At 39.6% G+C, this 24140-nt stretch overlaps 3 protein-coding genes across 4 annotated transcripts; all 3 read left to right on the forward strand.

Annotated features, from left to right (window-relative positions):
* The first annotated feature begins 1306 nt into the window (after positions 1–1306).
* Positions 1307–12641, forward strand: LOC145434085 (D-2-hydroxyglutarate dehydrogenase, mitochondrial-like). 2 transcript variants are annotated; one of them, XM_080311383.1, is made up of 11 exons: positions 1307–1735; positions 4249–4480; positions 5084–5167; positions 5931–6033; positions 6464–6657; positions 6760–6928; positions 7957–8133; positions 8202–8311; positions 10782–10944; positions 11460–11589; positions 12435–12641. In XM_080311383.1, the coding sequence occupies exons 2-11, from the start codon at positions 4391–4393 to the stop codon at positions 12559–12561; spliced, it is 1347 nt and encodes a 448-aa protein (XP_080167509.1). In that variant the 5' UTR covers positions 1307–1735; positions 4249–4390; the 3' UTR covers positions 12562–12641. The 2 variants fall into 2 exon arrangements, with proteins under 2 accessions (XP_080167509.1, XP_080167508.1); XM_080311382.1 differs by lacking the exon at positions 1307–1735 and adding an exon at positions 3537–3676.
* LOC145434087 (dehydrogenase/reductase SDR family member 6-like) lies at positions 2243–3572 on the forward strand. Its single transcript, XM_080311386.1, has one exon. The coding sequence runs from the start codon at positions 2580–2582 to the stop codon at positions 3318–3320; it is 741 nt and encodes a 246-aa protein (XP_080167512.1). The 5' UTR covers positions 2243–2579; the 3' UTR covers positions 3321–3572.
* On the forward strand, positions 3571–23005 carry LOC145434086 (cystathionine gamma-lyase-like). The gene is made up of 12 exons (XM_080311384.1): positions 3571–3580; positions 14927–15007; positions 15067–15184; positions 18341–18422; positions 18484–18589; positions 18844–18943; positions 19007–19138; positions 19202–19337; positions 19397–19590; positions 20921–21054; positions 21121–21259; positions 22388–23005. The coding sequence occupies exons 2-12, from the start codon at positions 14961–14963 to the stop codon at positions 22397–22399; spliced, it is 1200 nt and encodes a 399-aa protein (XP_080167510.1). The 5' UTR covers positions 3571–3580; positions 14927–14960; the 3' UTR covers positions 22400–23005.
* The last annotated feature ends 1135 nt before the right edge of the window (positions 23006–24140 follow it).

A 24140-nucleotide genomic window follows, 5' to 3' on the forward strand; every position in this document is an offset into this window, starting at 1 on the left:
AGTGGGATCATGGAAAGACACCTTCACCGTCAGCCAGTCTGAAATGATGGATACCATGATGTCAAAAAAATTGTCCGGAACCGACATCGAATTCATATATCAATAGCGTCATAGAAATACATGTGTGAAATATCCGTTTCGTGTTTACTTAATTACAATAAATTTATCTTTTCGGCGATGGTTTCGTGGTATTTGTGGTGTCACACTCATATGAAGGTGAAGAGATCACGACATTATAACAAAATAACATGTAATATCAGTAGGGAGTAAAGACCACCTCGACCAAAAAAGTCCAAAAAGACCAAGAGGTTATAAGTCGTGAATGCGATGTCATGATTACGGCATGACTCAATGAGAAAGGACCGTTGAAAATCATATCTTGCACAATTCAGGGGAAAATGGTCGACGGTTTCGACGATATTACAATGAAGACATAGCGAAGTATCTGAACTTATAGTGCTACAAGATAGTTAAGTGAGTAGAGATACGCAACAACTCGCTGTACCACAGTGCATCAGCATGCAACTGCATCGGCGCACGACCGAGAGCGCAACACGTTCGGGTCAATGTACAGTTGTACAATGTCCATGTTCAGTTGTTCACGTCCATGAGTAAGTGAAGGATGAGCCATAATTCATTTTGCGTGCTTCAAACTATAGATAACTAACCTACGGATAGATGGGCAACACGTGACTCACGGACGAGTGATGCGACAACGGCAGATTTGTTGTCGCTTCATAGCATGAAACGGGAGCGTAATTGCTAAGCCCATAGATGATGACCCGAGCGCTCAAATTAAATAAAGTTGATCTTATTTGAAAGCTACAGTCGCACTGATTCTGATAATATACATTAAATTTTCATCAAGGCAATGGAACCACCCCGAAATAGCCTTCAAAATATGAAAATCGGCATTGTTCTAAGCAATCGCAACCACGCACGGACCGTTATTATGGTCATTGTGCTGCGCCATTGCAATTGTTTAGAAAAATGCCGATTTTCAGGCTTTGAAGGCTATTTCGGGGTGGTTCAATTACCTTGATGAAAGCTTAATGTATATCATCAGAATCAGCGCGACTGTAGCTTTCAAATAAGATCAACTTTATTTAATTTGAGCGCTCGGGTCGTCATCTATGGGCTTAGCAATTACGCTCCCGTTTCATGCTATGAAGCGACAACAAATCTGCCGTTGTCGCATCACTCGACCGTGAGTCACGTGTTGCCCATCTATCCGTAGGTTAGTTATCTATATTCAAACACCCCTACCTCACGCGGCAATCACACCGCTGCAATGTCTGCAAATTTCGTGCTGATTGTGTCAGTTGGGTTGCAGAATGCAGAGTTAACTCGTAGTATTCAATCTAAATCGCGTGATGCCATAGCCAGGATTGAAAGGCCGGGTATGGGGAGAGAGAGAAAGGGGTATTCATTTTGTACTGCACCATCGACAGGATTTTGACGACGGAGATGCGATACGACCGTAAGGTCATCGAGTCTGCACTGCAGCACCAGCACCGTTTTTTCTCTACTATGCTATCTGTGGTCTGTGGATGCTGAGCGCCTAGCAGGATAGCCGCAGATATCAGTTTTAGAGTCTTTGGTCAATTGGTCTGACCCGGCCGGGGACCGAACCCACAACCTACCGAACAAGAAGCCGGATGCATCACCATTACACTATCTCGCTCGGCTGTATGGAGTGAAGCAGTGACGTGAATTTCTTCTTATAAAGGCTATGGTGAGACATTTGACAGGCAAAGCTAAATACGTCTCGACTCTATATCCTATAGCCCTCCATGAATATAGTGGCCTGACCTATCGATCTCGCCTCCTGGCTCCTGTGACATACCACCCCATTTTTTGTCGCTTGCTTTTTATTATACTATCTTCTTCCACTTTTCATTCAGTGTGCATGCCTCCTCTTCATACATCGCCTAGGCCAAGGTGGGTGTCTTATTCCAAATACTACTCCAAGTCGTTTCGACACCTTCCTATCTTTTCATTGTATCGCATTTTTGTGGTGTATTGAACTGATAAAAGTTACTAATAAACCGAACCAAAGCTAGGTCTTTTATACATATAAAATTTTCAGAATTTTTCATGAACTATCATAGCCTTTATAAAGGCTATGGAAATATCGCTGATATTAACCCATTCAAATATCTGAATGTGGGACTTGAGAAAGTAGCATACTAGCACAAGTAGGTAAACATACTTGAGTTATTTAAAAAATTAGAAGCAATACTGAAATGTCATGTTTGATAATAATGGGAGTGAGGAGACTGGGATGAAGTCAAAACAACTCTGTGAAGTTGAAGTCTCAGTGGCCTTGTTCGAATGATAGACCGTACTTGTTCGTTTCGACATCCTCCTATCTGTTCAATACATTGCATTGTGTCCTGTGTATCACTATCAGTACTATGTACATTGATCAGATGAAAATAAATAGGACAGCTGATTATATGACTCTAGCTCTTATCCAAGCAATAGAACCGGAAGGCTTGGAAGCTACCTCAATTTCAATTATGTCTCTAATAATCAGGTGTATTCCAATAAAAATTGTAAGGAATTGAATATAGAAAATGAGACTGTCTGGGAAGAAAGTTATTGTAACTGCCGCAGCGCAAGGAATTGGACGTGCCTCGGCTATCGCATTTGCAGAGGAAGGTGCTGAAGTAATAGCTACCGATGTAAATACCGAAAAATTGGAGGAGCTCAAAGCGAACAAAGGAATCTCTGTCAGAAAGTTGGATGTGATGAGCAAGAAAGATATTGACGCCGTCGCAAAAGAGATTGGGCGCGTTGACGTTGTATTCAATGTTGCAGGATTCGTCCATCATGGAACCGTGCTCGACTGTACTGAAGAACAGTTTGACTTCTCCATGAGTCTGAATGTCAAAAGTATGATTTTGATGATTCAAGCATTCTTACCAGCAATGCTCGAGCATGGCAAAGGCAATATCATCAACATGTCGTCGGTGGCGGCTGTCAAGAAAGGTGTAGCAGTGCGCTGTATTTATCAAACGACAAAAGCCGCCGTGGTAGGGTTGACGAAATCGGTCGCGGCCGATTTTTGCTCGAAGGGCATCCGCTGTAACTGCATCATGCCGGGTACCGTGGACACTCCTTCACTCCGCGAAAGAATCACTGCCAACAGCAAAATGGATCCAGAAGACTCGATGAAAATGTTCCAGGCCCGTTCGCCAGTCGGAAGGTTTAGCTCGGCGGAGGAAATTGCAAAGCTAGCGCTTTATCTGGCATCGGACGAGTCTGATTATGTCAATGGGACTGAAATGATAATTGATGGATGTTGGTCGCTATAGCTTGAAGATAAATTCTGGACCATTTCGTTCCAGTTGCTATACTAAAACAGCTGGATGTCTTTTTGACAAGCATTATCTTATAGCAGATATTACAACATTCAAATATTACAAAGTCTTGTCATAGTAATTATTATAATACCATGCCTATCATTTGATTTGAGAGTTGAAGCTATTCCCTCTGTCTTATACAATGCAATGTAATGTCTTACAATGTTTGTGAAATTCATCCTCATCGCTATATTTTCAATGTAGGTATAGGCAGCAAAGCATGACTTGATTGTTTGTAACATTATTGTCTTGAAAATGCATTCCAGTGCTGTAGCAATGCCAGTGAAAAGAATGATACAATTGAATAAGTGAGTATGATGGGCTACGATTCCTACGAATAATAGTCTCTATGATACGTTGAAATGATATAGTTTTCCATTCAAAAGTTACTGATGAGGAAAAGCTGACGATGAACGTAGGAGCAATAAACATTTCAAATATTTGAGTTTACCCCTGGCTGACACTGCCACTCCTGTCAGGACAGCCAAGATTTACTTCAAATACTAGTAGAAAAATCTTGGTTAAAAACTACTCTGGCATATCTAAAAGTACCTTGATGTAATGTGTCTCTTTTGTTTTCTTGCAAAATACTTGTGATAGCAAATTCAATGACATCCCTTTCAAAATTAATCCAAATCTATCCATCGAGAACTTCCAACTTGAAAACAGTGTGAAAAATTCTTTCTGATGAAAATATTGAGGCATTCTAGTACAGACAATGTGCTTGATTACTCAATTAAGTGTTGCAGTCTTGTACTATTTTCGCACCACCGGTCTTGTCAGGCATTTCAATATAATACACAACCATTTATATCGTTGTTCATCTGGAACTAGATACTTCGAATTTGTTTATTGATGAATTTTACCGTCTTTTTCATAGGTTGTTCCGCGGTCAATTCTTACGATGCATATTTTCATCACGGCTTTCTCGTTCTCAATCAAATCTGACCGCCGATCGGTATAACGTCAAGAGAGGGCCGTATGGCTCCGTGTCACAGGATGATATCGGAGTATTTCGTAACATGCTTGAACCACATAGAGTTGTTACTGACGCTACGGAATTGGAAGCTTACAATGAAGATTGGCTCAGGACAGTAGCGGGACAGAGCAAGGTGAATAGGCTAGGTCCGTTGATAGCACGGCATTGATGTTCTCTGTAGGCTATGATGTATTGTTAGACATTAGATCTTGTCCTATGAATCACTGACACTACCGTTATTGAAATATGAGGATCTGTGCATCTGCATCCCGTTATTATGATGTAATTACTACAATGCTTAACAAATTGGAAAAATATCTAAGTTGACTTGAAAAAATGGGGCTGTGGGAATTAAAACATTCGAAAATAAAACCGACTTCACTACATTTGCAATTAATTGGTTGCTTTCCAAATTTCACCCACAGTTTCCCAATTTCATGCAATTTCACTCTGTACATGTACTAATTTACTTGTATGTCAGATCTGAAATAGTATTGAGCTCTTTTTGTTGTTCATAGCCTTCTGGTTGTGATAAGGATGTGGTTGCTGTTTGCCGCACACTACTTCCTGTGCCATACTTCCATTGGTAGCGTATGTGGACTAGGAACATAAAAAGCTCGCATACATGCCAGGCATATCTCATAGTTGAATAAGAATTATAATGCTCACATGCAATTTAACGATGACATTGCTGCAAATTCGTACCCATGTCAGCATTCAAGTAACTGTTCATCAGGTGATGCTGAAGCCCAGAAATACTGATGAAGTGTCAACTATAATGCAACATTGCTATAAAAAGAACTTGGCTGTTTGCCCGCAGGTGAGCATGCAGTGTTTCTATCTTGGTATGCTGAAGTGTATTGCCTCTGACTTCATCTATCTGTGCACGTTTTTCCGATATTCTAAACCCATGTGTCTATCAAAGAATGATCATAGAAATCGAGAATGATGCTTATAGCAGACTCGTATGAAATCAAGAAAGAATGGACTTCTGTGTATTGTATATATTCAAAATGTCACTTCAAACTTGGAAATTCCACAATCTTCATATTGATGACGGTATCTTGAGCATGCAAACTTATGTCAGTCACAACCGATTCCGAGGAAATAATCTTGTTCCTGCGTGGAATATATTGGAATGGAGCGCGTTCCTGTATTTCTATCATCATTCCCACAAAGCTGTTCTATTTGAGTATAGGAATTAGAAGTTATCTCTGGCACTTGACCTCATATTCTTTTATATGGCAGAGCTCTTCTATTTTAAGCTACTTGCACCTTGATCTCATGATATTTATCAACTTACAATACTGCCAGTTGTGTTCTGGAAAATATTTTGGATAACTACTAACTAGTATTTAATATCTGGAAATTCATGTTGAATTCTCATAAAAATGGCATTACAATAATATTGAAATGACATTAGTGGAAAAGATGCTTCAATAATTTAATTTGGATATCATTTTACAGCGGTGTTTGAATGACGCAGAGTGTTGAACTAAATCACACATTATTCTATTTGATGCCCATTTTTGATTGGGCCGCCTAATCTATTTTAGTAAATGTATTTTTTTTCCACTTCCTAGGGCGGTAACACTGGATTAGTTGGTGGCAGTGTTCCAGTATTTGATGAGGTGATCATTTCCACTCAACTGATGAATAAGATCTTCTCGGTTGACACGTTATCAGGTACTGTGCTCAGATTATCTGCATCTGTCAGGAATGTATCTTCTATAGTTCTTTTGTAGATCCATGTGCCATGTAAACCTATATGCACATAGTTACTAACCTGTGTAACATACTGACTTTGTCATAAAAAAGAAGTATGTTATTGAATGTGTATAATCAAGTGTTGTAAGCTGGTTTACAAGTTACATTTTGTGATTTGTTGGCTACAGTGACTGTCATTGATTATAATTTATTTTTACACAAGCATTCGGGTAGAGTGCTGGGGACAGTCCTGTGCAGAAACGATTGTGGTCTACTAATGACTGAGTTTCAACTGTGATGTCTAGCAGACAAATGTAACTCTTAGTTAGCCTGTCTTCATACTTCAATTGCAATGTTATCCTACATATTTTCTCTTCCAAGATATGATATGTTCATGTAATTTGTACAGGTGTGATGATATGTCAGTCTGGTTGTATTTTGGAAAATCTGAACAAATCACTTTCGGAACACAACTTGATCATGCCTCTCGACCTTGGTGCTAAGGGAAGCTGTACCATTGGTGGGAACCTATCGACAAATGCAGCCGGTATCCGGTTTTTAAGATATGGATCGCTAAGAGGATCAGTATTAGGTATTAAAGCAGTAAGTAGTATGCTTGAACACTATTTTTCAGTGTTCAGAGTATTCATTCCCATTAAATTGTTCATTATCAATTGTTCAAATACATCAATGTGCTTTGAACAGGTATTGGCAGATGGCACGGTACTTGACACGATGACCTCAGTTCGGAAAGATAACACCGGCTATGACTTGAAGCAATTACTAATTGGATCTGAAGGAACGCTTGGCGTCATTACAGAGATATCTTTGCTTACCCCCATCAAACCAGCATGTGTCAACCTAGCCTTCTTTGGTTAGTGAAAGTCCATTCGGTACCATAGCTATCTCATAAGCTATACTGTTTTGTTCTCCTGAACTACTGCACTCTAATACAGTATAATTGGCTATCTGGCATAGGCGAGTTGGTGATGTCCACACTGACGTTGTTTTTTCAGAACTAGCTTACATACCGGTACAGATTATAATCATTTTGTCCTGAATTCGTTTCATTTATTACGGTAGGATATAACTTCTACAAAAACACCATTTTCCAATTGACAGAATTCGAGAACTGTTAACCACAACAGACAAGTTTGTTACAAAATTAAGTCGATAACGGCTTAGTCTTCTCCGGAAATATTTCGGAATCAAGAAAGTATACTTACTTCTCACAGCTGACAATGTAAGGAATAACTTAAAACATATAGCGTTGATACAGTTTTAATTAGATGGAATCATTTTGGGTTTTAAATAGGGCTGGTTGTAACGATTTGAGTAACGAGGTTTTTTTTAGTAATGAAAATATACATCATCAAACCAAGGGTAATATTTTATCAACGAAAATTATTTTTCCATTACCGGTACTTCATTTTCACCGCTGCAGTTCCAGAACCTCGGTTCGCCATTAAAAACATGTTGCATAAAGGAAATTATTTTGGATGACATGTACTAGCAACATTTTTTTTGTGGATGTAAAAAAAAGTACCGCTATTTGATCTTACAACGTCATTATCACTGTTGCCAGAATACTTGATTACTCGACTCGTGTCGGATCTTAATACTCAACTCAGAGTTGAATCACCCGGATACTCGATTTTGTACAGCTCAGTTCTATATTAGTAACTCACTATCAATTAAAACCGAGATACAACGTTCAAGCAGCTTGTGTGAGCTATATTTGGCATAGATGACGAGTGTTTGATAGATGTGGAGTAAGACAGAGTCTGTCAACTTACAAGTAGGCTTCACCGATGCACCTGTGTTATTTCTCTTTATTATCAACTGACTCTGATTCACATAAGATTTATCAACAGTTCCATTAATGCTTTGTGTAATGCGCAGGTGCGGACTCATTTGAGGATCTTACCTCGATGATGAAACTGGCCCGACGATCGTTGGGAGAAATCGTATCAGCCATTGAGTTCTTGGATCACGATTGCATGCAGGAAGTTCAGACCCAGCTTGGATATTCCAATCCAATATCACGTTACCCGTTTTACATGCTTGTTGAGACTTCAGGTGATTGTCGCTCTATAGGCAATAGACTGTAGGATACCAACGTCGCTGTTCATTTGATCTACCTTTAGGCTCAAACGCTCAGCATGACGAAGAAAAATTGACTGTGTTTGTAGAAAAATGCCTGGAATCGGCACTCGCAAAAGATGGTACAGTTGCAACTGACCTTGGTAAAATAGAGGTAGGCTTCTTACTCCGTCATTGCTTCATCTCCGACACGTGTACTGCAGTGTTGGGATCAAGTCACTACCTTCGAGTCACGAGTCATTTCGAGTCATCGCACATTTTGACTCGAGTCAAGTCAAGTCAATCGATTTTCAAAGGTGACTCGAGTCAAGTCACTCGATTTTTGGAGGTGACTCGAGTCAAGTCAAGTCAAGTCACGAGTCAAGTCAAAATTCAAGTCAAGTCGGCTTTTCGAAGTATGAAGCATGATTAGTGATTACGTCATTGCATTTCGCTAGGTGTCTGAATAACAGATTGATTGGTCATTGATTCTGAACCGATGAACGAAAGAACTAATATAGAGTTGAATAGCCAAATACATGCAATAAGGGGCTGTATCGCTCAAACAGAACTGTTAAACTACGTAAGTAATTGCATAGCCTCATTTTATAGTTACTAGTCAAGATAAAGAATCGAGAAACGAATTGATAAGATGCAATGTATCATCCATTTATACATAATATTGGTATGATACAATTCGAATCTGCACCAATGGCTGAAGAGTATATAAACTATATTCGATTACAATTTAAATAAAACAAGAGGTTCGGTTAAGGTAAAACAGAGAACAAAAATATATATTTTACTATTAAATTACTTTACTACTAGTTTACGACAACGTAAGTTGTAGCTTCGATCACTTCGTTTGTGGTCCATATATTTGTGAGAGAATATTTGACGATCAGTAAAACGCACGATCATTGAATGATTGGTCGCTGTCATGGGTTACACAAGTGTTTGGCGAACAATCCGAACATATGCAAGATAAGGTGATTTTTACTTGATGACTTGAAATTGACTCGTGAATTTTGCTCCGAGTCACGAGTCAATCCACATTTCTTACACGCCGAGTCAAGTCAAGTCATTTTAGCAAAGTGACTCGAGTCAAGTCAAGTCATACGAAAAAGGTGACTCGAGTCATCCCAACACTGGTGTACTGCCGATCAATGACACAGTTTTTACTGTATCTCGACCCTCGTATCTTAGTTATAATTGATATATAATGAAATCTTGTCTAGCGGGGATAGCTACCAAAGTCATAAATATGTTGCTACTCAAGCTACATTTATGAGAAAAAAAATGCTGGACCGTGTATGAAACGAATGTTCATCGGTGCGCATCAAAAGCCACGGACCAACACTATGAACTGTATAATTGAAATAACTCAACTCGCATATAATTTTCAGATGAGAGATTTTCTTATACCTTCACAATCGATGTTAGAAAAATGCTGGGTAATTCCCTAAATGGCTTCTAAACAGTGCTGGGACGACTCAAGTCAACTTTTTGGGATGACTCGACTTGGCTAGGCGTCTAAAAAATTTCGATTGACTCGTGACTCGAAGCAAAATTTCCGAGTCAATTTCGAGTCCTCAAGTAATCAATGCCGAATAAATCGTTGTACCCATACTGGCTGTAAAGTACATACATGTTCTTGACACGCTGATACGGTCTGTGTGAGAAACCAGTCAACTATTGATTGTGCAGCTTGGTTTCACGTTTTACGTTGACAGCAAACAAATTGATTAGAGCTTAAGGAGTGATATATTAGTTTATTCATTTATATTACTTGTCAACAATCGGCACATGCTTAAATTGTATCATATGGATGTGTTAGTGGATTGTGCATTGCATCATATCAATTTGTTTCAACCCTACAAGATTTCATACTCTGTCATCTATTTGACGGACAGTTGCTGACGTGGCCTTAGATCTAGTAGTTCTACGTATATGGGAGCAATACAACGCCCTTTTGAACGGGTAATTAACTTGATTTTATTACTCGATTCACAATTAATAGTGAATCATCATCATCATCATTGGTTTATTAGCAATTTTATCAGTTCAATACATCACAAAATGCACAAAAAAAATTCAATCATCTGGTTTGAATAATGCCTCAAACTTTGCAAATTCGACATGACTTTATGACTTGATTCGTGACTTGACTCGACTTGACTTGAGTCACCTTCGAAAATCGAATGACCTGACTCGAGTCAAAATGTCGAATGACTCTAATTGACCTGTGACTTGAAGGTAGTGACTTGATCACAACACTGCTTCAAAATGGTATCATTTCTTTTTGGCAGTCGAATATTACACTATCGATATACTTTGTTGATCAGCATTCTCTTGTCTTTGTGACAAAACTTAGCATGAGCTTCTTGGAGGTACAGAACTTCAATATACAATTGAATAGTATATTCATATTGAAATTAACCCAAATACATTTGGCTGACACTCGTCAGCGGTAATCGTCAGTAACTAGTAGAGAATTCGAAGGGTGAGACTTTCACCGTGCGTGATGCACGTGTTCTAAAAAATCTAAGCAAGCAAAAGTAAAGCAACTATGTATATCCATTGTGTGAAGCGGCGTTTATTTGTAGTTTTATACCCTGTTTTGCCATGTTGTATCTTTAATGCAGGCTATATGGAGCCTAAGAGAAACGATTGCCGAAGCGTTGAAAAAACGAGGATACACTTACAAATACGACATTTCATTACCGACCAACGAAATGTATAAGCTCGTAGAGATCATGAGGGATAGAATGGAAGGTTTATGTACAGTATATGGATACGGCCACCTGGGTAAGTTGTGCTTCTCGGATTCGACCTTCAAATAATCAGAGAATTTTGCGTATGATAACCAAACTATGGTTCTGGAATTGCACAAAATTGCATTCACAAATTTGGTTGGCATTGTCGCGTCTATGGAATGGTATATTTGTGTATGCTACTTAGTAGCCTCATAACATACAAGATCCTTGATTAGAATCAATTTTACTAGCAAGCATTGCAATGATATTGATTTATAGCATGAGATGTATGCAAACATTTATACACTTGCACATTTGCAAACAATAAAAGGTTTATGTCAGTATTGACTGCCTTGCTGATACTCTAACCGACACGGTGACATTTGCCAGAACCATTTACCATGATCAGTTTTCATAGTAATAGAAAATAGGGTGATATAATTATGCCAATATTGATAAAAATGTTATGATTATGATTAAATGAAGCAATATGACTGAATACATGGCCAATATCGCTAATCCCTGTTGTAACGAACTTTGCCCCACAGCATATTCTTATTGTTCCAGGCGACGGCAATTTGCACTTAAATCTAGTTACTGATGAATATGATCAGGAAATTATGTCAAAGATCGAACCATTCGTGTACGAGTATACTTCAGAGATGAAAGGGAGTGTCAGCGCGGAACACGGGCTCGGGTAAATTAAATTGTCCGCATATTATCCGCTTTTGGATGCGCTGGGAGTCCTTCGCTCCTCGGATATTCTTGTTGGAATATCGGTATCCCATTCAGTACGTGCGAGAGTGGTACATTGCAATTGGCGAGTGGGATTCAATAAAGTGACAGAAATTTAATCACCTGTTATTGATACTTTGATTTGCATCCACTCAGTTTTCAGCAGGAATTTTTCTCAGTTTGCCTATGCTGTAGATCAGACTCATCTTAATGGTCAAAATTCTACTCGACTAGGGATTGGGGAAGGGGCTGCGAAATTCCACGAGCAAAATTGAGCTATATAATAAAGTAGGGGTACATTGAAAAGCTAAATTACAGAAGTTACTTGTGCGATGTATAGTTGTTATCTACTCTCATTTATCAATTCATTATCTTCGTTTCCTGGTCAAACATTCTAGTTGCTGCAATTCCTTGGAGTTCATTATGAAGTGCCTTTTAAAATTATATCGTTACTGTCACAACATTTCGCCATATTTTCCCATCATTGTGTTATTCTAAAAGACAAAAAATTGGGAGAAACAAAAAGATCTTCACCAAGAATGTGACGTTGTCATAGTAGATGATGTCGCGGTGTTTGAAATTGAAAATTTTGACGGGGTGTTGTGACTGATACTATTTGGCTGCGCCCATTCTGACAAGTTTTGTTTCAAATTGCTGCACAATATTGACAAATTGTGACATTCTTACTGCTTAGTCGTAACAATAGAACATTTTCCCTCAAAACCACTTTAAAAACTGTTTTAACGTTTCATTCAGTTAACCTCATTGTCACTTATATTAACTCACTTGTTTTTTCGTGCTTTATAGCTTCAAGAAAAAGGACTTCATCGGCATGAGCAAGCATTCGTCCGCCGTCTCTGTAATGCAGCAATTGAAGAATTTGTTCGATCCAAAGGGAATTTTGAACCCATACAAGACTATCCCTTCTTCTTGACCAGACCTATTACGATTTGCATTGATTGATACCAGATCAGTTCCACTCGTGTAATTGCAATAATTCCTATTTTTAATTCATTGGTAACTTCATTTGACGGTCGTGGTCATCAGAATCGGGATGTTAGACAGGATACGCGATTGATGATAAAAACGAGAAAATGATGGGGGATGTAATTACTACTAGTACTACTAGTAATTACAGTTAGCAGACTAGCAATCGGCTTATAATAATAATAATAATGTAATAATTTATAGAGCGCCGAATATAACAATATATCATTACTACACTAGGGCGCTGTACATAAAAGGTAATAAAATATAAAAGTAAAGGATATGTATAAAAGACGAAGGCTTATACAGAGACGTCGTTGAATAAAAAAGGGTTCGCCAAGGATTACTTTGCAGGCCCATCGTTATTCGGTACGAAACTAGGGATAAACAATATAATGACTATACAATACATATAGCCTAATTCGAAATGACAGATTACACCCACTATGTTTCGCTACCTGTGAGAAGGAATAGCCTACTCCTGACGTATATCGAACTACGACAAATCTCACACCAATAACTGGATCTGCAGAATCGACATAACGTTAATAACAAGTTGCAATGCTCGTGTACTGTACACTTGTACAGATGTGACCGACATTGATACGTCGGACATACAGTAGCTGTATGTAAAAAAAAAGATTACGTACAACGGACCCAGATATCAGCATAGCGGGGATATTTTCGGGCGGGTCATACCGTCTACGCAGCCCACGTGTTCTATCCGAACCCAACATAGGGATATTTACAAAATATGTTGGATTGTTCGTGATAACCACCATTTGGCTTGCATCGTGTGAAACTCGAATACAATTTTCCCAATCGAATAATTCTAACAGAAAGGTCTATATATTTTCCAATTCAATGTTATTTTGTTACGGAAAGATGAATACCACTCGAATTCACTTCGCGGTCACATCAAAATGTTTCGCAGGAAGCAATTCTAAATCTGCAACACGTAAAACGAATAACAATTGCCTCATCTTGCAACTGTTCTGAGTTCGAGATAGTGTAATGGTGATGCGTCCGGCTTCTCGATCGGTAGGTCGTGGGTTCGATCCCCGGCTAGGTCATACCAAAGACTTGAAAATTTGTATCCGCAGCTATCCTGCTAGGCGCTCAGCAATCACGGATAGCATGGAGGAGAAATAAAACGGGGGCGCAGACTAGGTGACCTCCCGGTCGTATCGCAACTTCGTCGTCAATGCATCTCGATAGTGCAGGCGAAAAAGAATATCTTCTCTCCCTTTCTCGAACATCATTTTTATAACAATGTCTGCATCAGGTAAAGCTTATCAGTCATCAGCTTTATATTCCAAGAATCGACGTGTATTGAACTGATAAAAATTGCTAACAAACCGAACCGACGCATCTCGTCTTGAAAGTGATTTTCCAGGCCGATTCGCATAATAGACACACAGAAATTGTGTCAAAAATTGTAGCCACGACTTGTCATAATATAGGCTTACCATACGTCCTCTTTTAAGAGGATTTGTCCTCTTTTTTGACGTTTTGGAAAGTGTCCTCGGAGGACGCCCTTTTGTCCTCTTTTTTGAGATTTTGTCCTCTTTTTTGAAAATTTAGGTCAGATATAGAGGAAATTGCGAGTGATATGCCGCAAATTAGCGCAGAAGTGAAGCTCCGGCGGTTATTTCGGAGGAAAAGCGGTGATTTCAGCTCTGAGCGAAATGAAGACCTTTTTTTTTTTTAGTCATCCACCTGGCAATGTAGAGTAAAAAACGTTATATTGAGATCTGAGTGGAAGTGAAGACCATTTTTTTTTAGTCAACCGACCGCAAAGTGGGAAAAATTCACCGGTTTTTGAGAATTCTACTCCGGTTTTGCATCTTGCAAATTTCTGAAAAAGTGTCCTCTTTTTGCATTTTCAAAATATGGTAAGCCTACATAATATGAAGTTGACATAATGAGTATATTAGTAATGCAAAGGTTCAATTTAGTTTATTAATATTTTCATCATTCAACACTAGCTCTGCGAGATAGAGGAGTGAGGAGGGCTTGAAGTACAGTAGCGAGTGAGTGATCGCAACGTCTCGTTCAAACCGCCTTTTTTCAATTTGAAATGCCGACGTCCGTCAGCACGTAGCATTTGCTGACTACAAATCGATGCGGCAATCGACGGGACAGCGGTCATTGTCAGTCGTGGCAATGAAGCTGGTAAAAGTAATATATTGCGTTGGCTCCTGGCGAGTACTAGTCAGTTGGAATTAGATCGGGATAACCCTAGGATATGCGAAGATCTGCATCAGGTTATCGAAGATAAAGTCATTGTCTCTTCGTATTTTATTCAAGTATACTTGACTATAGAAATATATATATTCACCGACCATGGCAAATAGTGGAGACAAGACTGGTTGGCTGCCGCCATTTAAAGGGTAGGAATGTTACTTTGTATAAATTCAGCTTTTGTCCACAATTATTTCCGCTCTTACAGGTTTTGTACTGATGCTATCCATGCTGGCCAAGACCCTGAGCAATGGAAATCCAAGCTGGTTGTACCTGCCATCACTCTTGCTACAACGTTCAAACAGGAGGCACCAGGGGAGCATTCCGTAAGTTAATATTCAACTTGAAAGCAGGATCTCTCAAGTTATAGTTTTGGGATGCTATGTAATTCAAAATGTTCTTAGACATCTTCTAGAGCAGTGGTCGGGAACCTATGGCTCGCGAGCCATATATGGCTCTTTTGGGTATAAGCTATGGCTCTTTGCGAAATATTTATTTTTGTACTGAATTGATCATTATTGCAGCGACATGTTGGCAAATTTTCATCACAGCCGGAATAATTATTCTCGTGACAGTATAAACATGTCTTTGAGAGGTAAAGACAATGCCGACTTCATGTTTAGGGGCCTAGTCCCCCTCTTTTCAAAATCATAAAATTTAAGTTACTGTCACGCCGGCGGTCAATACCACTCGCGAATTCTATATACTCGACTCGAAATCTTGAATTGTGCGACACGTTGATTAATCAAAGACCATAGCAGACATGGTGACGCCCATTTCAAAACGTAGTTTTCAAATACACAGTGTCTTCCTGATCTACGGCGCGAAATGAACTGCCGTGGACGTGACATTCCCCAGTACAAACTCGAATTACAAACAACGCCAGAGCTATCCACGTTCTTGATTAGTAAGTAGCTTTGTAGTAACGGCGATAAAATGTATACGTGCAGCGCAACGTTATGTTACCGCCGAATACCTTGACAATTGAGAAGTCGATAAGTATTTAAATTTTCGGGATCAGTGTGACAGTTACATTCGATTAATATCAGTTATGATAAATTCTAAGCTACTTACGATGAATTGTGGTATCAGTGGTGAGGCTTGGCCCGTCTGTGCCTTACCTCTCGTTTCGAGCTTTGTTTTCGTACAATAGCCTACATACCCATTTTTACAGTGAAAATATGACGCGCACGAGGAATCCGAATTCGAATTACTGCTACCATGACGTGATGAATTTTCAATTGTGACGTAACAGTTGATTGACATCTATGGCTCTTTGGGAGTTGAGATAGAAAAAATACGGCTAATATGGCTTTTTGGACCAAAAAGGTTCCCGACCACTGTTCTAGAGCCTAGTGCTATTCTATTAATCGAGCGTCCACTTTGAGTAAAATTGTGTGAAAATCTCTTTTTAAGTTTGTAGTTGGATAGAGAATAGGCGCTTCTTGATTAACAGTGATATCACAAAGTGTTCCCCATGACCCTGGGTTGACGTGCATAATAGACACTAGTTGGTGTTAGTAATACGTCATTTCATACAGACGAGACAAAGGGCATAATTGTTGATATGATGGGTAAGGGGGGTGTCAGAGGAGTGTAGACCATTGCACATGTAGCGATACCCGCATGACTGCTACAACAAGGTCAACCACCTGTGCCTAAGCCTAACCAGAGTCGGTAATATGTTCAACGGCAAAGGGTCACAGTGAGCAGACAGCATACCACATAGTAAGGCTTCCGAGTGCCTGAATTTGATCGTAAATAAACCTCGAAAGTCAATACAAGCTAATATTTACTGTGTAACTCCTACTTGAATTCATCCTAAAGGCGAACATCTTTGAGAAGTCTGTTGTGGTATGTTAATTTAAGCTTTCAATGGCACTCGAGTTTACTACCTACTTGAAAACAAAAGATTTCAAAATGGAGAAGTCTCTGAACACAGCAAGAAAATTGCTACAATTCGACTCATTCGATTCACATTTGATACCGTTCATCAATTTGTGAATATTTACTGCCTTCATATCTTCACGACCTCTGGGCCAGATAATATTGATGATGAATGGTTTGACATTTATTCGTCTTGACAGGTGCAAACATTCTTGGAATGGACTGCTTCAATATTGCCAGCATGATAATTATCAGTACCAAATGCTGTGGGAATTCTTGAAGGAAATGACTATATCAGCTGCGACAAAGCAGCCTTCTGCCATTATAGAATTATGATTTCGATGCCCCTATACCAGAGGTGCGCAAACCGCCTACTGATCATGTGTACACAATGAATATTTTGGTTTGAAAAGTATAAATAAAGTATAAAGTAAAAATATCTCCTTGGATTCGATTTTCATAATGCCAATGAGTGTAAGCTTCCCAATAGCGGACCAACATATAAAAAGTACGATTTAGGTCAGTTGTACAAAAACTTCTGATTAATAATTTTCAGATCTAAACTCTCTTCCAAATTCAAGTTTCAAAAACCAAGTCGTCATGCAAAGACTCAAGTCATTTTGTATCATGCCCACATTGCCCAGTTCCTCACTTTCAAGATCAAATATGTGACTCGTCTTCATTCGAATAATTCATTCGCATGAGCATTCAAGGGTTGACAGATTCTATGTTCAAGTCTAAATCCATTTCTTGAGCAGAGATAGAGCAGGGGGGTACCGTATAGTGCAGGCGTTCCCAACCTTTTTATGCAACTATGAACTTGCCAACCTCCATCAATCAAGGCTGTAGCAACGTAGGCTATATAGGTCTTTCGGACTGATTTGATCCGAGCAAAGTAGCCAACCACTGATAGGTTAAATTATTCGACACACGAACCACAGATAGTGATCTATAAGTTATTCTGCTGCACTGAGCGTGTGTTTATATATACTGTTAACACAAAGCTGTCACCTGAGTCTTCCTGGAAGGAAAATGGATTGTTTTGATTTTATCAATTTATATGGCACTCACGACACTTTAATCTTGATGTGATGGCCAAACACCGACCTTGCGTTATAGTAGGTGGCGCTTTTAAGTGACGCTTCGATTGATCTGATACCTACCTTGAATGTTGGGTTCGCATGCCTCGTTGGTCTTTTTTTTTATTGTATTAAAATTTTCTGAAGTAGGCCGCCGATAGCGTCTGCTTGAATGGAATTCTTGTAATATTCAATGGTACTGAATTTTCGTCTCCGCAGAGTGTAGGCACACGACCCGTTAGGGTCGCGACTCCTAGGTTGGGGACCCCTGGCATAGAGAACTACCAGCATATATCCTTGGTAAATTGTATTTTGCTAGGTTTCAGAAAACGTTTTGTAGAAGTTTGACAAAATGACTTCAGTAAGCTGTGCAAGTGCGTCAAAATACTTCAACTCATACAAAGAATTATACTTCATTACTGATCACTTTAGAGTCGCCCGGCCCTTCCCTGTACTGTGTCAGATCAATTGCAAACATCAAAAAATATGTGCCAAAGGATTATTGCTATTTTGCAGGGGTATGAATACAGCCGAAGTGGCAACCCGACCAGGACATGTCTGGAAAAGTGTGTCGCAGCAGTCGAGGGGGGCAAACATGGTAAGTCGTTCCTGAATCGTGCGAGGGATTAATCTAGAAGCATTTGTCAATTTTGCAACAGGTCTTGCATTCTCCAGCGGCCTTGCTGCAACACAAACGATCATCAATCTGCTAAAAGCCGGTGACCACGTTGTGACCACCGACGACGTTTATGGTGGGACAAACAGGTTTGTTTTCGGAACTGTTTTGTATATTGTGTTGTCGTGAGTAATTATGATGCCGGAATTGGTGTTTTTGTTATTCAATATTTGAAAGACCTGATTTGATTCCTGATTCGAATCGTACAACCCATTCTAAGCGATATCTAATCAGTGATCTGCTACTCAATAATGATTGTGTAAAACTAAGCTTTGTCATCTATACTGCACTCTCGAATTATTAGCCTTTCAAAAACATCGTGAATTGATTTCTCGTGTCTCAGGTATTTTCGCCGCGTCGCTTCGAAATTCAATTTGGAGTTCTCCTTCGTCGACTTTACAGATCTTGGAAACGTAGAAAAGGCCATCAAATCCAACACCAAGGTTGTAACGATAACGATATGATGCAACACGCCTCAATCAGTGAACAGTTATTTCTTGTAACAGCTGCTTTGGGTCGAGACCCCTACCAATCCCACGATGAAAATCACTGATGTACGAGCCGTCTCAGAAATTGCCCATCGACATGAGGATATTCTGGTCGTGGTTGACAACACTTTCATGTCGTCTTACTTTCAGGTAACTTTATTTCAGAATGATGATATTTTCTTGCTCTGTTATACCTCCCGCTAATTCTTGCAGCGTCCTCTGTCTCTCGGCGCAGACATCAGCTATCATTCAGCCACAAAGTACATGAATGGACACACGGACGTGGTCATGGGATTGATCATCGTCAACGATGACGAGTTAAGGGACAAGTTGTATTTTCTGCAGTACGGTAAGCCAGCTTTCTACATGTTCTGCTATGCGACGTTGTGATATTGTGCATTTTCTCAGCCACCGGACCAACACCGTCACCGTTCGATTGCTACATGGCCAATAGGGGGCTGAAAACCCTCGCTTTGCGAATGGAGCGACATCAGCAGAACGCTATCGAAGTTGCAAAATTCCTTGAAAAGCATCCATTAGTGGAAAAAGTGAAATACGCCGGGTTGCCGTCGCATCCTCAGTATGAGATCATGCAAAAACAGGTGAAATAGTGGAATAGTAGCCTACTCGGTGTATACTCTTGTGTCACGACTTCCAATTAATTATGGTGCTCTCTGCAGTCTGCATCTTGTCATTGGAAAATATGACTAGGTAGATCACAAGAGATTCTGTTTATAAAAGATTATGCAGCACGTGTTGTATACATTGGTTTACATCATCAACCTACTTGTTCTGATACGTGTAATAATTGGTGTTTATATTTGGTGTTTATATTGCATCAGTCAAGTGGTCCTTATTCCTAACTGTACTCAGTGGGAAGTATATCGCTGTCAATGTGATAGATATGGGCTATATGCATGCTGTATCTCATTCACGCAGTAAAGGTATCTGTTAACCAACATATTGCTGCATATATTTTTATGACCGAATTGAAATGTACATCTTGTTTCCTGTTAGGAAATCCTGCATACAAATCTAATTGCCTGCATGCAAAGCTAATTTGACAACAAAACTGCCCATCAACACTGTTTTCTGCATTTAGTTCAAGTTTTCATGCTAATTGTACTCTTCGGGTGTGGTTGGGCTTATTAACTCACTGTAGCTTGTATTTTGACTAAATGTATTCAGTGATTTGCCTTCCGGCTAAACTTGACATCCTGAATTAGTTTGATGGTTGCGAAGCTATCAGGACTGCAGTGCCGCGTTATTGCATACCAGACTATTATTACCAGTGTAGTGTTCATTCCTTTTTCTGCTCATATACTCAATTGGATTAGTTACTCTGGTATGTACCTAGTTATTAAATTTGCGTATATCACATTGATGACTTCATACAACCGTCTCTCTAGACTGTTACAATATTGAAATAGCCTTTCAAACTTGTAAGTATTGATCGTCAAGTTGAGTATTACCACGCAGTAATACCTTGAGCAACAGAAATTCATATATAGACAGGTTTAGGTACGTACTATAGATGTCATTGTCATATTAATTTGAAAACGCTATTATTAGCTAGTCAACTTGATGCAGTAACATAAAATTAGCGATGTACCGAGTACAATTGTGGATGCCTGAGGCGCATTTAAGCTCTGAATATATATGCTTGAGGTACTTGGCCTAATGATAATCTAATCCAGGGATCGGGAACATTGTTTTGCTCTGTTGACCGGTTTCAAAATGTTTTTTTCACAGACTGGGCTTCAAAAAAACACAACTGCTCAACCTTGAAAAAGCCTTGTAGTCAAATGTTATCATGCACATTCTTGCACAGACATTGGAAAGTTAATGAATTGACCGTCGAAGCGCCATATCATCTCTAACCATTACACGATACGTAGAGCTGCGCCGTGTCTTATGGCATAACATTCCTAGGCCACGGGCTGTTCTGGTATGCTGTGCTTCTGGATGAAAGGCAATTTGCAACAGACCAAGAAATTCCTATCTAGCATGAAGATTTTCATCCTAGCCGAGAGCCTGGGAGGGTTCGACAGTCTTGCTGAGCATCCGTAAGAAGACTCGTCTCCAATTTTACGTTCAATCCCTGTGAATTGCTTCTCTCGTTTTCTGTTCAGCGCCATCATGACGCATGCATCTGTACCGCCCGAGCAAAGGGCACAGTTAGGAATTGGGGACAACTTTGTTCGATTGTCTGTCGGCCTGGAAGACGTGAAGGATTTGATAGAGGATATCGACCAGGCGTTGAAGATAGCTGTGAGTTCTTTTCGAATAACGCTCAATTTGAAATTCAATTTATGGTGTGTTGTTTCCTGTATGACTCGACCTATATCTAACGCTTGGTAGGCCTACTTATATTGTCGATTGCATTATAATTCTCTTGCACTCTCGCTTCAAGGTTTCAGCAAACTCGGATGCATGGCTGATTTGATTGAGTATTACTGCTTGTCGATTTATTATTAAAAGAGAGACCTACCTGCTGAAATTTGAAATAAATTAGCAACCGGCAACTGAACATTATGATTGTGGTGACACAAACGGGCCTTGAATTCCATCGTGGTTTATTTGTATTTCGTTTTTTTCTCTAATATGCTTCTGAAATTGTCTAATTCAGTGGTTCTCAACCTTTTTCGACCCATCGCCCACTTTTCAAGCTCAACACCGATCATCGCCCGCCAAATTTTGTGTCCGAAAATTGGGCATACAAACTATAATCACCGATGGGTTGACTAAAAACAAGGGTCAACTTTTCGGCTCGAAGCCTAATTTGACACTTTTGTAACTAATTTCCGTGGGTTGACTAAAAAAAAGGTCATCTGTTTTGACACGTCATCACCCCCCCCCCCCCCGTCGCCCCCTTTGTCCATTTTCGCCCCCCTATCGCCCCCTTCGTCATTTTCGCCCCCCTAGACCGCCAAATCGCCCACGTTGGGAACCACTGGTCTAATTGTATTTGACTTATTGAATTGTGGTGTTCTCTTGTCTCTTCGCAAGCAAGCAAGCATTATTGCAAATTGTCAGATACCTGAGCTCCAACTATTTCTTTTGTTTCATCCGTATAACTTGGGCTCCATATTATTCTTCTACTCTGGTTCAGTGGTTGTGTTAACATCGAAATAAGACTGCTAAACACTCACAGTTAGCAAGTCTCTAAGCAGGAAGAGCCACTAGACAGGATTTTGTTCCCGTGAAATAGAAGCTCTGTATCAACGGAGTCTCGTTTCTAGACAAAGATAAGATAGCGTTGGCCTTGCGGTGATGCAGTGTGTTAGTCGCCACCCAAATTTTGTTTATGTGAACATTGTTCTGCAGAAAACCATGCACATACTCGCGTATTTTTGTACATCCATTGTCAACGATCGCAATATGTATCCTATTTTGCAGGTATCTTCCTAGTGTGAATTGACAAGCATTCGATACTGACAACGTGCACTCATCAGTTTCAGGATCTTCGAATTTTCTAACGCTATTAAGTGCCATACTTTTGCCATCTACAATATTCAGCCATTCCGATGCTCCTTGCTACATCATGTCCGTTGTTATTTAAGTAGGAGATAGATTAAGGATACCTCAATCCTTCCACAACACACCAGTTACACAAGTTAATGTGATGTAAGTTCAACAAAGTTGCGTGCTTTACCTACTAAAATAAGCTTTTGTTATATTGCAATGTTTAAATTTATTTTTGCATATCTGCTGTCGATCCAAACTGTTTAACTCGATCCACTCCTTGGATACGTGCAAGTGCACGTTTTATGAACTATGGTAATATTTTGATTTGATTTTCGCTTGCCAAACGTTAACTTTCATAGTCTGCTTGTGGTGATACAATTTCTGACGTAATCCGAATTTACTTGCCTTAGCCAGGAGCCATGCATGGTCTCGGAAATTGAAATCGATTAAAAAGCGATAGTGCTACGGATTTCGTTGGTATCATGGTTGTGAGCCCTGTACTTGTGGGCCAACAATCCCTGCTTGTTAATAAAAAACGAATTTTGATGATTTGTGTATGCAGATTGCAGAAGTTTGTGATGGGTCCAAAATATGCATTTAGCTGCGATTTTTATCCATTTCATTTAGTTAACAATTAGGCGTTTTGGGAGCCTCGAATTAGTCGCTAAGAACTGCAGCTACAGTACAGCGGCGTCCTCTGAACCAGTGCTTCCCAACATTTTTCGGTTCGTGACACACTTTTAATGCAAGTTTTATTGTGCGACCCACAATGAGAAATGACCATTGACGGAATTAATGAGAACAGAGACAGTTTATCGTATACACCACACATGCAATTTACTATTAATGCAAATTTTGATCTTGCATATTGTATGTTATCATTGGGGCGATCCTTTTTTCACATTGCAAAAAAAGTCAAAATTTTGTCAAATTTGTATTGTTAGGTCAAAAAATTGTCAAAATTGGTTACAAAGTCAAAATATTTTGCAAACTGCACTTGGCTGGTGTCGCAGAGGGTGCATTGTCGGGGACCTCATCATTTGACAGTTTTCACCTTGTAGTCAACTTCCATGCTTACTGTTGTAGATGATTCAATTTTTAAGTGCATAATCTTCCGTTTTTGGGAAAAAAATAATCACCCTAATTTTCATATCATAGGGTTACCATACGTCCTACTTTAGGAGGATGTGTCCTCTTTCAGGAAATACAAAATGTCGTCCGAGGACGCCTAAATGTCCACTTTTTTGGCAATTCGACTGAAAATCGGCATAAATGACGCGAAATAGGTAATGCGGACGTTCGAGCGGGTCATTTGTGAGTCGGTATTCAGCAAAGTGGTGGGTGACCTTTTTTTATATTTCAGAATCACCTGTTTTCAATCTCGGTAGACCAACTTTTGTGATTTTTGAAAGTGTCCTCTCCGGATTCCAAAATATGGTAACCCATGTCAAGGCTAGGCCTGATTGGCAGGCCGTGTTATTTTTGGCATTTCAGGAGCCAGATGCCAAAACTGCCAAAAATAAAAATTTGAAAATGCCAAAAATAAACAATTTTTGGCATATGCCAAAAATAACACGGCCTGCCAAATAGTGTATCTCAGTGGTTCCCAACCTTTTTCGACTCATCGCCCCCTTTTCAAACTCCACACCGATCATCGCCCCCCAAATATTGGGAACCGAAAAAT

This window comes from Botryllus schlosseri, chromosome 2 (assembly GCF_051294905.1).
Source record: "Botryllus schlosseri isolate E-star chromosome 2, Bs_hap1, whole genome shotgun sequence".
NCBI classification, from domain to species: Eukaryota; Metazoa; Chordata; class Ascidiacea; order Stolidobranchia; family Styelidae; genus Botryllus; species Botryllus schlosseri.